This window comes from Gymnogyps californianus, chromosome Z (assembly GCF_018139145.2).
Source record: "Gymnogyps californianus isolate 813 chromosome Z, ASM1813914v2, whole genome shotgun sequence".
NCBI lineage: Eukaryota > Metazoa > Chordata > Aves > Accipitriformes > Cathartidae > Gymnogyps > Gymnogyps californianus.
This window is the reverse complement of record NC_059500.1, coordinates 12,099,182-12,112,578: the sequence shown is the minus strand read 5'-3', so window position 1 is coordinate 12,112,578 and position 13,397 is coordinate 12,099,182. Positions and strand designations below refer to the sequence as shown.

The 13,397-nt window shown below is 38.7% G+C and overlaps 1 protein-coding gene across 9 annotated transcripts in view; it reads left to right on the top strand.

The window, feature by feature from the left end:
• ELAVL2 (ELAV like RNA binding protein 2) overlaps positions 1-13,397 on the top strand; it is a 91,538-nt gene that overhangs the window by 37,371 nt on the left and 40,770 nt on the right. For 5 of the 9 annotated variants that reach the window (XM_050912615.1, XM_050912612.1, XM_050912611.1 and 2 more), the window contains exons 2-3: positions 6,118-6,208; positions 8,636-8,876. In XM_050912615.1, the coding sequence (XP_050768572.1) occupies positions 6,137-6,208; positions 8,636-8,876 (313 nt within the window). In that variant the 5' untranslated portion in view covers positions 6,118-6,136. Of the gene's footprint in view, positions 1-2,811; positions 2,827-6,117; positions 6,209-8,635; positions 8,877-13,397 lie in introns of those variants that run through there. The other 4 variants (XM_050912614.1, XM_050912613.1, XM_050912609.1 and 1 more) reach the window with 2 other exon arrangements.

Genomic DNA, 13,397 nt, shown 5'->3' with positions numbered 1-13,397 from the left:
TCTCCTTTCAAGCCATTGAATCTGTTTTCTTCTGTTATTCTCAGTAGGCTCAAGAGGACTGCAGATGTGTAAGGCTGAAGGGAAATGTCTGCAGTAAGATACTGTTACTTCTTGCGGGATACATATGCATTTTGACAGATTTGTATTGCTTTGGAGAGCACTTTGCTAGAAGGCTGGGAGCTAGCATATGAGGTTGGGACAGCATGCACACGTCTTTAAATGAATAAGAGCAAAAACTGTAGTAGGCAAGATTTTGTGAATGGTAGGGTGCAGTTGAAAAGTTTGAGCATATCCTTTCCTTTAAACAGCAGTCTCATTTAAAGTATCGATCAAGTCTGGAATTGTTCACAACTTGTTTGAGGTTTGCTATTTGTTTGAGACCTGAACAGCTGTCTGTGATTCAGTGATAGTTTTGGTGGAACTCTTGCTGAACTTCAGCAATATTGGCTGTGTTCAGACAGGCCCACCTTGACATTTAGTTAGGATTTAAAATATAACAAAAGTAATCATTTTCCCTCAGCTGGCTTTAAACTTTTTTAAATGAAAGAGCAATGAAAAGAGTGTAATTTTTGTGCTGAGTTCTTTCATCCTGTGCATGAACTAATTAATGCTGCATGTTGATACTCTCTTGCTCAGAGTAAGTTATGTTGGTAAAGTGGTTATGTGTCTAAATTGACCTGAATAATTAGGAACAAAAATGGGTTTACTTTATTGGAGTCTCACTTGAACTAGTCACTTAACAGAATGCAGGTGTATGTTTTCTTTACAGAAGACTAGAGTTGATATTTCTAGTACGGTTTCTAAGATAACTTACCCTGTGCATTTCCCTCCCTTTATCTCAGCTGACAAGGTAGTAAGTAATTGCAGTCAGACAGAAGAGCTCGTGCGTGGTCTCTAGATTACTTCATTGTCAAGCAATGTGCTCACCTTGTTGTACATGCATTATTTTTTCAGAACCGCTTGCAAATCTTTATGCTGGCTTCCTTCCTAATACACTAGTAGTGTTAGTGTGGCATTGTTTAGAACATCCTATAGGTTCTTAGGTGTTTTGCAGGAATGCTAAGAGTTTCCAAAAGCATCGCATACTGTGTGGAGACATTTTTTAAATCTGTGTATACATTTTTAATGTTCCCTATAAATTTTTACGTTCAATAAGTAACTTGCCCTTTCTTCCTTCTGTCCTTTTAATGTGGTCAGCAGGACTGTCAAGCTCTCTTCCTGATAGCAGAATTCATGCCTGTACTGATGGCTGTTTCTTGTTCAGCTGTCTGCAATTGTCAACTTGTCTTCTCGTTGCCTACTTGGAATGGGCAAGTCTGTCTTGCTGCCTCTTCATCCTTGCTGAAAGCTTCTGCAGATTAACTCTAGCAGCGCCAATCACAAGGATGAATTAAAATGCCTTTGCTTACCTCCCATATGTCTTTTTTCATATCCATCTTCAATCTCTTCACTCACTTTCTCACCATACCTTTGAGGCCAAGGTATAGAAGTGTTAAGTGGTGTTACTTGTTTAGTGATTCATAGAAGAGCCAGTGTGAAAACGTTTCCCTTCTAACCTGCCACCATAGGGAGGCTAGGTAGTTGGGATTCATTGTTGCATAGGAATCCTGCTTTCTGGTCTTAGTTGCCTGTGTTTACATTAGTAACTTTCTAAGTTACTTCGAAAATTTTGAGACCACCTTATCAGAAGGAAATTCTAAGTTTTCTGTGAGTTTTTTTTGTGTTTGATCTGTATTGTGTCACAAAGTTCTTCCTCATAACTTTGCGTAAATCAAGAGATACTCTACTGGTTGGTTCTCTTGGGCTGAGTGAGTTTTCTCCTGGAGCAGTGCCCTAATCTAGTTCATGCTACAGTTTTTTTTTTCAACAGTGTAATGGAAGGAATGACACGAATGAATGGACATGCAAGTGGGGAGGGCTGCTAATACAGAAATGCTGGTTTATACTATTCTAAAATAACAGTGAAAACACAGACTAAGAAATTAGCATTGTTTAGCCTTTTGTGCAAACTCACCAAGCACAATATATGCTGTTAATGTGTGAACATCACAGTAACCATCAAGCTGTCCTTGACAACTATCCTTCCTACAGGGAAACTGAAAGTGTGAGTAGTGTTTTGTTCTGACAAGCAAGGTTGTTGACTGAAGAGATGCCCTCTGGCCTGTATGTGCCTTTACCCATAAAGAAGTTTGGGATGTTCTGGCAGCCTATGTAATAGTTTTTGCATATGCTGGATTCAAGAGCCTCCATTACGTCTTGTACAGCTTTTTTGAGTATGCATGAATTAATGCTGTGCTTTCATGCAGGCTCATAAGACATTTGGCTATTTGAACAAAAAAAATGAGCCCTTCAAATTAACACTCCAGTAAAGATACACATCAGTGAAGGGGAAGCATTGAGAATTGCAGCTATTCAAAGTACAAATAACCGTGAACTTAAATTTTTTTTTTGGAGGTATTAAAATTTTTTGCTGAGTTCTGTTTTTTAAAGCAAAACTCAGCATCTAGATTGTGTCAGGGCTATTGCCTTTCACTGAGCCCTCAATGATGATTTTTTTTTTCTTTTAAGGTGTTTATCAACACTCCTCACAGACAACAAATGGCTTATCCTTGCTAAATTACCTTTGTTATTGTTGTGAGTCAAAGTAGGTGGTATAAATCCTCTGTAAAACACACTGGGTATTTAAATTTTAAAAAAGAACAACTTTATTACAAGCCGAGACTAAAGTTCTAGCTTAGACCTTCATATCTGGAAGATACAAAGGACGTTGTACTCAGCCATGGGGTTCTGCTTGTTCTGCTATTTGGTATTATGAAAACAAAATCTGTAAAGTCTGCTTGTCCAAATAGCAACCTGTGATAGTTGTCCTATGCTTCCATTGCACTGTCTGTACCCAAGAGGGAAAAAGGCAAATACTGAATTCTAAAGCATTTTCTGAAAGTCTCCTGGTCTTCAGGAGGATCTTCAGGAGCTTATTTAGCATCTCTTAAGGTTTTATCAAGAGCGTTCTATCAGCCGTGACCCTTGAGGCTGGAGACATCTCATGGTGCAGCTTCACTTGCTTCTGAACAGTGGTAACCTGTTGGAGGAGGCAGACGTGTTTTAATATCTGGTGTCTGGCCACTTAAATTCAGGGTGCTGATTTTTCTGTAGTCACCTTTATGAAATAATACCATTTAGAAGTATATAGCTTAACCAGGGCAGGCATCTGTGGAGTGATTTTGGTATGGTGTCTATAAATAGTAGTAAATTCTGTATATAAAACCTATGTGAAATAATTTTTTTCCTCAATGACAGGGATGCACAGGTATTAATCAAAACAAGTGGTAGAAAGGCTTTGGCCAGAAGTGTGATGCATTAAAGGTTTCTCCCTAGCATATGCACCTGAGGTGGTAACAGTGGTTGAAGGCTTTTCTGTTTTGTCACCTCACCTTGGCTCTTCAGCTGAGCAGGAGCGGTTGAGTATATTACATACCAAAATACCTGTTTTGCAGGGAAAATTAGTAGACCACTGTGACTATTGTTTTGCTGGTCTTCATCTTGCTAGTTCTGCTTTATTTTTCTAAAGCTCTCATATAAAAATCTACTGTTGATATAATTGGAACTGTTCTATGGCAACCAGAACTAATCGTATAAACCATATGGCTTTTTAACTCCTGATGTCTTTGATCTTTAAAAAAAAAGCCTACTTGCTTCTCTGCTATGCAAACCTTACTCATGACTTACTTGAACTGCAGCTAATTAGAAACTGGGGTTTAGTTAACACTGCAAACAGTGTTTAAGTGTTTGGATTTAAAATCTTAACTGTGCTTGGTGAATTAAAACTAAGTTTATTGAAAGGTAGATGGCTCCCATTTACTGTATGCTAACAAAGGGGACCACTCAGTTTGCCGAACTGAACAACTTAGTCTTCAGTTCTGCATCCTTTCAGGACTGTAAAGAAAGAACAGATTTCCTTTTCCAACTTCATTTAATTGTTCTCCTCTTAATCTGAATGTATTTTAGGGCAAATTTACATTTCTTTAATAGGCATAGAGCCCTATTTTCTGAACTTACTGATTTCCTAGGTTTTCAATGCAATACTGTCTCTGAGGCTAATAGTCAAAAACTGTATTAGCTTTTTTAATGGTACTAGTGATTCTTTAGTACTTCAGTATTTTACAGCTTTTTTGGAGACTATTCACAGTTCTAATTCTACATTAACGTGCCATTTTAATCTTAAAGTACAGTGTTTAGGCTGGAAACTGATTTTTAAAAAATGACTTTTTTCTTTGGTGTAATTAGCTATATCCCTTATTTTTTTTAGGTCAGGTAGAAGTGTAAATAAAAGAGTAAGAACTCTCATTTTCCAAACTAGATATAAAAGAGCATTCTGTACAGCTTTGAAAGTAATAAAAATGGTAAAAGAATCGATAGAGCAAAATTTGGTTTTGTGACATAATGGTGTGGTAGTTAGAGAACTGACTTGTACATTGATGTGAGTACCTTGTGGAACACTTCAGTGAAGATAGATGTGTTATGCAAACTGAAAGTACTTCAAATGAGAGGTGCTCTTTGCTTTTTTGAGAAGTGCTGTGATGCTGGAGGGCACAGTGAAGTCTCCTTAGCGAGTACACTGAAGTCCTCTGCACACAAGTAAGCTGTCCTATTGGAGTTTTCCATCTGCAGCCCATGGCTCACAGGAAGCAGATAATCTATCGGGTCATGCTGGTTTGAGAGCCATAGAGATCGAAATATATCATCTTATGCACATCACTACAGTCTCTGTAGGACAGAGAATTTTGTAGATTGCTACTTTAATGTGGTCTGCTTAATAAAGCTTGTCTGGACTTAAAAGAAGTCGGTTGAGACTTTCAGCTTTTCTTCATGTAGTAAGCAGTTCATCAAACATACTTGCCTATATACAATGGAGAGCTTCAGAAGTACGGTTGTTAGCATTGTTTTTGGATTGAGACCAGAGGGAATGGCTTGCAAGCTTGCAGCTGATACCAAAGCCTCAGTATTTTGCATAAAAACAGAAGATTAAAGGTTTTTATCAACCTAAGTTAGAAATAAAGACCAGACATGAAGTCAGCTAGCCATATGGACTTTGGTAGCAAACTGAAATGATGACTAATTTACACTGTTTTAAAACAGGAAAAGTTGTTTTGAAGTATGTGTTTATAAACCCTGGATGCTGCAGCCATCCAAAATCTGAGTCCTTGGGTTTTTATCAAGTTTAGACTTAAGGGCAAGAAGGATCTCTTGTATCTACACCAGTCTTAAGCTGTGGCAACAGTCAGGAGTCTTCCTGTTTGTGCCAGTACTGTGGTTATATTTAACATCTGGACTACTTGTAATCATCTGTGAATGGCCTATTAGCTTTTGTGGTTTCCTCCTAGCACTGTTCAATTCAAATCCAACTGGGTTTGCAATGATGTTTTATTTAAAAACAAACAACAGTGTGCTTGGGGACAAAAATACCCTTATGAAGAAGTATCTCATGCATATTTTGCTTCTGTTGTTCCACTTGAGAAATCCTTGACTCTAGTGCCACTTGTATGTCCAGTGGTACTCTTAAACAGCTATTGCAAGGAAACTTAATACCATCTGTGCAAGATTTTAATTTACTTAATTTTTAAAACCTATGATTTTAAGAACAGACTGGATTCTAGCAAAGTAGTTTGTCTTGTGTATTTTTTTGTGGGCTGGGAAAGGAATGTAAGGGGAGCTGTTTTTCAGTGGTGCATGGCCATCTTACGTGCTAATGGAAAATCAACTCACTGCGTTTTCTTTCTTTCCTCTTCCTTCAGTCTTGAAGATTTAAAAATTTGTTTTGTGGTATAGTCCCTCTTAGGCATGGTGTGGTTCTGGAAGTAGTTTCCAGGGCAGGCGCAGGGGTAACTAGACTGCATTATCTTTTAAATCTTCTTAAAAATAAGCATCTTATTTCATGTAAGAAAAATAACTTCAGAACTGAATTTGGAAAGATTAGATTGGAATTGCCTCAAATCCAATTAAGCCACACTGCATGGACGTGCTGGGAATATAAATGCAATTACTGTAAATTTGTACAAACTGATTTGTTGCATTATCTTGCTAATCTAACATACGGTACTTTTTGTGTCCACATTGCAGACGGCAACTCCAAACTAACATGGCAGTCAGACTGTGTGATGTGGCTTCTCTGCTTAGAAGTGGTTCGTGGGCAGCAGAGCCTTGGACTGGGGTCTGTGGGATTTTTCTTAAATTCTGTAGGCTACTTTTTACATGTTAATAGTGCTGAGGCCATACCAAACTCTTTAATCTTCCATTTGGAATGTTATAGGCTGTAGGTTGTGTCCCTATTCTGTGAGAGCCTAGAGCACACTGGCGTACCATGACAACTTTTTCTATAATATGGTGATCTCCTGTGGAAATTATACTGCAGTGGCTTGCCTTTCTTCTAATGTCAATTAGATTTTAGTACTAATTCAAAATACCTGGTGGATAATTGAAGAGTAGTATTGTATTAAAATAGTTTTGGTATGGTCTGAATACTAAATTGCAGTAACTTTAAAAACCTGTATACTATGTATTTATGATTACTATTTTAAAAGTATATTTACAAGTCTTATTCTAAGAAATTGTTTGAAAACTGTAAATTTATCTCAAACTATTTTTCTGGGTGGAAAATATTTAGTAACTGCTGAAGATGTGCTTTGTGTTTTATGAACAGTTGTATTCAACCTATCAATGGAATATGCGTTATTTGTAAAACATATTAGTATCACTTTATTCAGAGCAGATGGTTCTATAGCTGAGAAATGCTGTAATTTCAGCACACACAGGCTACTGCAGCTGTTCACTTGAATGTTGGCTTAGGATCTCATTCTTGCCACCTGAACATGAAAATAAATGTGCAATTAAGTCAGGATTGTTTGTTGTCCTTGCTAAATCCTGCTAATTTTGGTCAATGAACACTTTTAAATTTGAGAAAAAAGAAAAGGCGGGCGGGGAAGCAATCCTAGAGAGCCTCAGTCAGAGCACAGCATTTGTGGCTAGTAGCTCTGCCAGATACACTAGTGTTTTGAAAAGTAATTTATCTTAATTGAGATCATCTACTTCCTAGTCTTTTGAGCAGACTTGTTTCATCACAGTGCTAGGAGCAGGTTACCCCTTGGAGTTTGTCACAAGGGAAGAAAATGTTCTAGTTGTAGCTCCTCAGAAAAACTAGATCACATTTTTATATTAAATGTTCTTAATAGATGCATTTTTCCTTTTTTGTGTTGTGCTGAAGTAACCTCTTGGAAAATACATCTGTATGCAGAACATAGAAATGCGTTCCCAGGAATGTCTGAATTGTAGTTTAAGACACTCAACTTACCCCCCTCATGTTTTTAGGAAATTCAGATTTGCACTTCCTGAGTACAGTTGACCTAATCAGCTGTTTGGGTATGCATTGATTGCATGTGCTGCTATAAACAGGACAGTTAGGACAGATAACCTCCAGAGGTCCTGACATTACACTGCAATTTTACAATAGGCTTTTTTGTGTGAGAACTCCTCCTAGAAACTTAAGTAGGAGGTTGGATTTCAGTGATTGCTGGATTTTTTTAATTGAAACTTCTTGATGAGTCTTGCTTCTGTGTTGAAATATTTATTACTGGAGAACTAATGTATAGAATTTTCTGTTGGATGTTGTCCTATATAGTTGGTCTCAAAGAGGGTAGGCTGCTCAAGTCTTGGCTCTTAGGCTGCCATTAAAAATCCACTGCATTTGCTAACTGTTACCATTCAGTGACTGACTGGGATGGCAGAGAGGCTTTTGTACATGTGATAGCTTGTGGGCAAGTACTGACACTTCTCCAAACGATTGCTGCTGTATCTGCCAATCATACAGTCAGTTACTTTGGAGTGAAACACAGTAGTTCCTGGAGTGGTGATCAGTCCCTTAACTTGATTTACTTTTAGACATCAAAATAAAGTATCAAATTTAACTGTTTTCAGGGTGCAGGGGAGGGAAGAAGTGAGAACCAGGAATTGTCAGTTTAATCAAATAAAAGCATTTAGAAACCTGCTTCCAACCTGTGGTGACAGAACGTTGACCTAGAGGTTATCAAGGAAGAGTTTGTTTTCCATCCCAGCACATTCATATATCTCTCTAAGTATCTCTTTAAATTACTAATCTTGCTTTCTGCTATTGCTTATGAGAAATAGGCTCAGGATACAGTTAATACCCACCTTTTGAAAGTAAATACTATCACTTTAAAAGCTACATTTCATATCATTTCAGTTATCAGTTCTATTAACTTAGAACTGATGACCCTTGCAACAGGCCAATTCTGCTTGGTAACTTCTATACTAGAAAGGCTGTGGTGCCCCTAAATGAAGGGATGGGGGAGGATGGAAACTAAGCTTTGAGCATTGACTTCATTGAGAGAGCTCCTAGAAGATTTTAGTGACAACTTTACTTGCTTGTAAGTTTTTAAAGTATTGCCTTGACTAACAGTTAAAATCCTTCTGTATTGGTGGGGGTTTTTTGCATACAGAGGCAGTATATGGCCCTGGCAATACCATTTCTGCATAGTGACAGGTCTTTTAGATTCTTGTCTGGACTCTCCTAATAGTTGGTGAAATAGGAATTTTGATGGTTCCTGTTTTCTGTGTTTTTCAGCAGGTAATTGCTGCCATGGAAACACAACTGTCTAATGGACCAACTTGCAATAACACAGCCCATGGTTCAACCACCATAAATAATTGCTCATCACCAGTTGATTCTGGAAACACGGAAGACAGCAAGACCAATTTAATAGTCAACTACCTTCCACAGAACATGACACAAGAAGAACTGAAGAGTCTGTTTGGCAGCATTGGTGAGATAGAATCCTGCAAGCTTGTCAGGGACAAAATAACAGGTATGTTGGCTTTGGGGTTTTCTGCATCTTTTCATTTTCCAAGCAGTGAGCTGTCAGGTGGTGTTTTGCAATTCTCTTAAATCATGGAATAAAGGCAGAAGAAACCAATGCTGATGTTGCTAGTCAGAAGGAACTTAGGTTCATCATTATCTAGGTTAGACACCCGAAAATTAAGTGTCTGTCTTTGCATTTCATCCAGGTTTGTTTGAGTGCTATAAATGCTAACAGGGCATTTAAATCTTGTGAGCTTTAGAGTCTTTGGAAAGAAGATTTAGATGTGGAAAAGCAGATATTTATACAAGGTTTACTTGTTTTTATTCAACTCCATTAGAGTCATGACTTCATTAGCCCTAGCTGATGCAAAACTTCCTTTTTCAGGGATGCAGGTAATTAAACTTGTACCTTGGCAAAAGGGCAGACTACCTTGCTTTGTAGGTAGAGCCGCTTTTGCGTTGCAGCACTTGAGCAATTTCTTTTGGATGCACATTTGAATCAACGTGTGCTGTCTGACAGTGCAAGTGTGAATTGCAGTGTTCTACTGTTAGTACTTAATTCTATTAGTACTTTATTTTAGCAACAGCTGGTGCACAGGTCACATGTATTTAGACCAGTTTAACTTTGATAGAACTGCCACATGGATGCCTGCACTTCAAGACAAGAATGAAAGGATGGTTGGCAAAGTTCAGTTTGTCTCATCTCCATTTTTCAACTCTAAGCTTCCTCAAAGTAAAAAACATTGATGTGCCATTTATGTCAACGTTTCATTAGTTTTGTTCAGAAATGTTGACTTTGGTACTTCATTTCCTGGCTTTTTTTGCAGAGTCCTCAAATATCCAGCTTTCAAGAAAACATCTTTAATTTATGTTCTTGGTTGCAACTCCTGAATGTGCTGGTTAGCTTCTGTGTTTAAAACTACACCTCTTCGGGGCTGCATGTTCTCTATGCTTTGGTTTAAGGGATAGAAGCCAATACTTTCCTATTACCGAAAGGTAGTGGCAGAATATGGACACTTTTCTCTCACTGAATAAAAACTTTTTTGGAACTGAGTGTTCCCTGAGCAGCAACAGTGGGAAGTGGGAAGACAAAAGCTTTTGTTGACGCAGATTGTGTGTTGCTTTAGCTTCTACTACATGTTTCTGTTGGTGGCTTGCATATGCTGGAGAGATGTGTTCCCCAGCAGTGTACATGAGTAGTGGAGGAAAGGCCTAAAAACCTTCAGGTAGCTCTGGCACTAATGCCAGGACTTGTCTTTGGCATGCAGCACGTGCTTTCTGCTCTTGTCCTGATGACATATTTCCTCCTCTAGCATGGCAGGAAGAAGTTATGCCACCTTTTCCCACACTGATGCAGACACTACTGTGTCATCAGTACAAGGATGACGCTTAAACAAGAATCCGGCAACAAAAAGATACTAAGGGGAGTATTTCCCAAGTGTTCAGTTCATCTAAATCGCCACCTGCTGAAGGTGAACAGTGTGAGCTAAGTTAGGGATTGCTTCTCCTAAATTTGACCATCTAGTCTGCTGCACAGTGAGACTGACTTTAGTCAGAGCTCGTACCTTTTTTGAATAATACAAAGTACTTTAATTGCCAGTGCTCATACCTGCATTCTGCTAATAGACAATTAGTGAAAATACTGATATGACACTGAATAATCAGCATCATTTTTGAGGATGCTTTTTTGTCATCACTCTCTGCATGCTGGAGACAGCATTTATGACCATGTCTGATAAGTTTTTTACTTGTGCATAGTGTGAGAATAACCTGTTACATATAAAGGGATATTTTGGCATTGGTCACTCTTGATTTATAGGTCTTGGCTACTGTCCTCTAAACAGTTTTGTTGTCAAAGTACACTTCTGTGTCCCCAGTCACAAGGTGGATTCTCAAGCCCTGCTTCTTAGACTTCCTGCAGTTCAGCTCTATACAGCATCAGTCAGTTTTATGCTTGACTTAGGTACCTTACAGAGTAGAAACTAAAGAGGAGAATTGTCCATACTCAGGCCTAGAGAAGTGATGCTGTACTTCTGAGACTGCAAGAATTGGGTTTTTTAAATCTTGATCTTTTCTACTGACTATTCTACACACAGTTTGTTAATTTGAAAGCAAATTCCCCCAAAACAAGGGAATCCTGCCTGAAGAGTATGACTTTTAAAAGACGACTGTCAGGACGTATACCTCTGTCTTGGTGAATTCACTAGGCCATGCTTCATGGCTGTTCCTTATTTCTATTAGTGCTTGCTGACAACTTACCCTCCCTGAGGTAGGGACCATTTAGTGGCACAAAAGAGTCAAGCTAAGAGGCTGCTTAAAGCCCAACACTGATCCTTTGGCTTCCTTCTTATTGCATAGTCTCGGGCTGAATTCTGTGCTGTTGAATGAAGGTTGCTTTGCCTCCCCTTTGGTTCTGAATGACCAGCACTTCTTCCCATAACAGGTGGCTTGCTCTTAAGACATTAGGTATTGGAATGGTTAAATCTGTAAAGTACCCTGCTTCAGCATTGGGTAGTATTCAGTAGCCTTGGCTACTGAAACGACTGTTTTTAGTCCTTCTGGGCTGACCAAACCTCAAAGCAATCTCTGCTCTTCACTGTGAAGTATACTGAATGTACTTGGGGATTCCAAAGAAACTAGACTGGGCTGATGCCACACCTTGCTGTCTTCAGCTGGTTGATGTAGGAAACAAGCCTGTCTTCTCTATAGGTAATGACTTCAGTGCTTCAAAACAAAAGGTCCTTTACTTAGCTGTTTCCTGACCTTTTGTTCCAGGAGCGGAAAGATATAACTGGTACTTGATCAGTTAGTGGGATGGCTATTCAAAGTGTTTATCTCTGTCTTGCAGATCTGAGTTCACATATTTAGCATTCCTTATTAAAACTGCTTAAGGATTACATGCTTCTCCCAATTAGGAGGCTGCTGCAGGCACACAGAAGTGAGCCTCAAGGTCTTAATGATGGATGTGCAAATTGCCCACATCCTTACATGATGGTTTTGATGTTTTATATGCTAGAAGCTCACATTGCTGCTACTTGGTGTCAAAAGACTCCTTGCCTGGGAATAGAATGGAGCAAGACTTAATCGCAATCCTCTTGTTTGAAGGTGTGATGTCTTCTCTATAGCATAAAGCATGCCTAAGAAGGATACTGAATTTAAACTACATTCTTAGGTGAGAAGGCCAGGGTTGGAACTACTGGAGATAGAGGTGATGTTTCTACTTTATCAGAGAGCAGCTCCTCAGCTTTGAGGCATACATTCAGCTGCCAGCAAAAATGTTGCATCAGTCTTGTCCCAAAAGATTTTCATATAAATGAGATTGAGAAATGTGGTGTCTGACCTTATAACTGCATTGGGAGCAATACTTCTGATTTAAGTAGACTGGAGCAAGATTACCTTGTGTTTGTGGATGCTGGGGAGAGAATACTCTAGTTCCAGTCCTATTCTTACTCATTTTCAGGTTTTCTGCAGAGAGTTCTTGAAAAGCAAATTTTCCTTTTCTTTCTGCAATTCAGAGTCCCCAGGCTGCCTGTTTGGCATGTCTTATCACTGCTTACTCTTTCGTAGGTGCTTGTAGGTATGTATTGCTGTTATGTCTTAGTGATTCTAGGCCAGCTGTTTGAAAAATGTTAATTCTAGTGGAAACTAGTGTGTGTTAAGAGAACTTGAGTAATCTGAAGTTTTTATAGGCATCACTGCCTTTCAGGGTAGCTGTGCTGTGAGATTAGTACAGAGTATTTATAATAATCAAGGTGTGTTTTAGTGAAGTCTAGCTCAGTATGGGTAGTAGTGTTACTGACCTGCACACCCTGAAGCCCTTTCACTCCAAGGATGTCATGTGGATTATAAGAACCTGGGTATCCCTGCAGAAAGTGGTACTTCCTCTCAACCACCACAAGCAGAGTGGTAAGTAATAAGACTTCAAGCTGTAGATGGTCCTAACTGGTTCATGGTTGGTCCATTATATATTGAAGCAGCTGTATATTGCATTATAGAAGCAAGACCTTAAATACGTGCAAGGAACTTTCTTTAGCTTCATGTATTTGTACTTAGCCTGCTATACGAAAGCACTTTATTTCTACATTTTATTTTCTTTCATCGTGGTACACTTCAACTGGCAGTTCTTACAGTACAGATTTGCCAGGCTGACATCATGGGTTTTGGTGCACAACTGCAGGAAAGGATTTATTGTACTGTTCTCTATGGATTTCTTTGTCTTCCTGGAGTATGCCAAGTGTGAGTAGAAGTAGGTAGAAAGGTGTAAAAGGCAACAGAAGAAAAATCTGCAAGCCTCTGATTTTAGTGACAAATGCTTTAATCCACATGTAAAGGGAAAATAACTGACACAAATACAGCTCAGATCCTGTATTTCATTTTGATTCCTTTAACAATTTTTGTAAATCTATCAACTCCTAGAGTTATCAAAGGCACAGCCATGTTACCTTCAAGCTTTCCACACTATTGACCAGTTGTTTCAGTTACTTTGTTTTTACCTTTTTTTATTTGAGACATTTGGTATAACTGACTA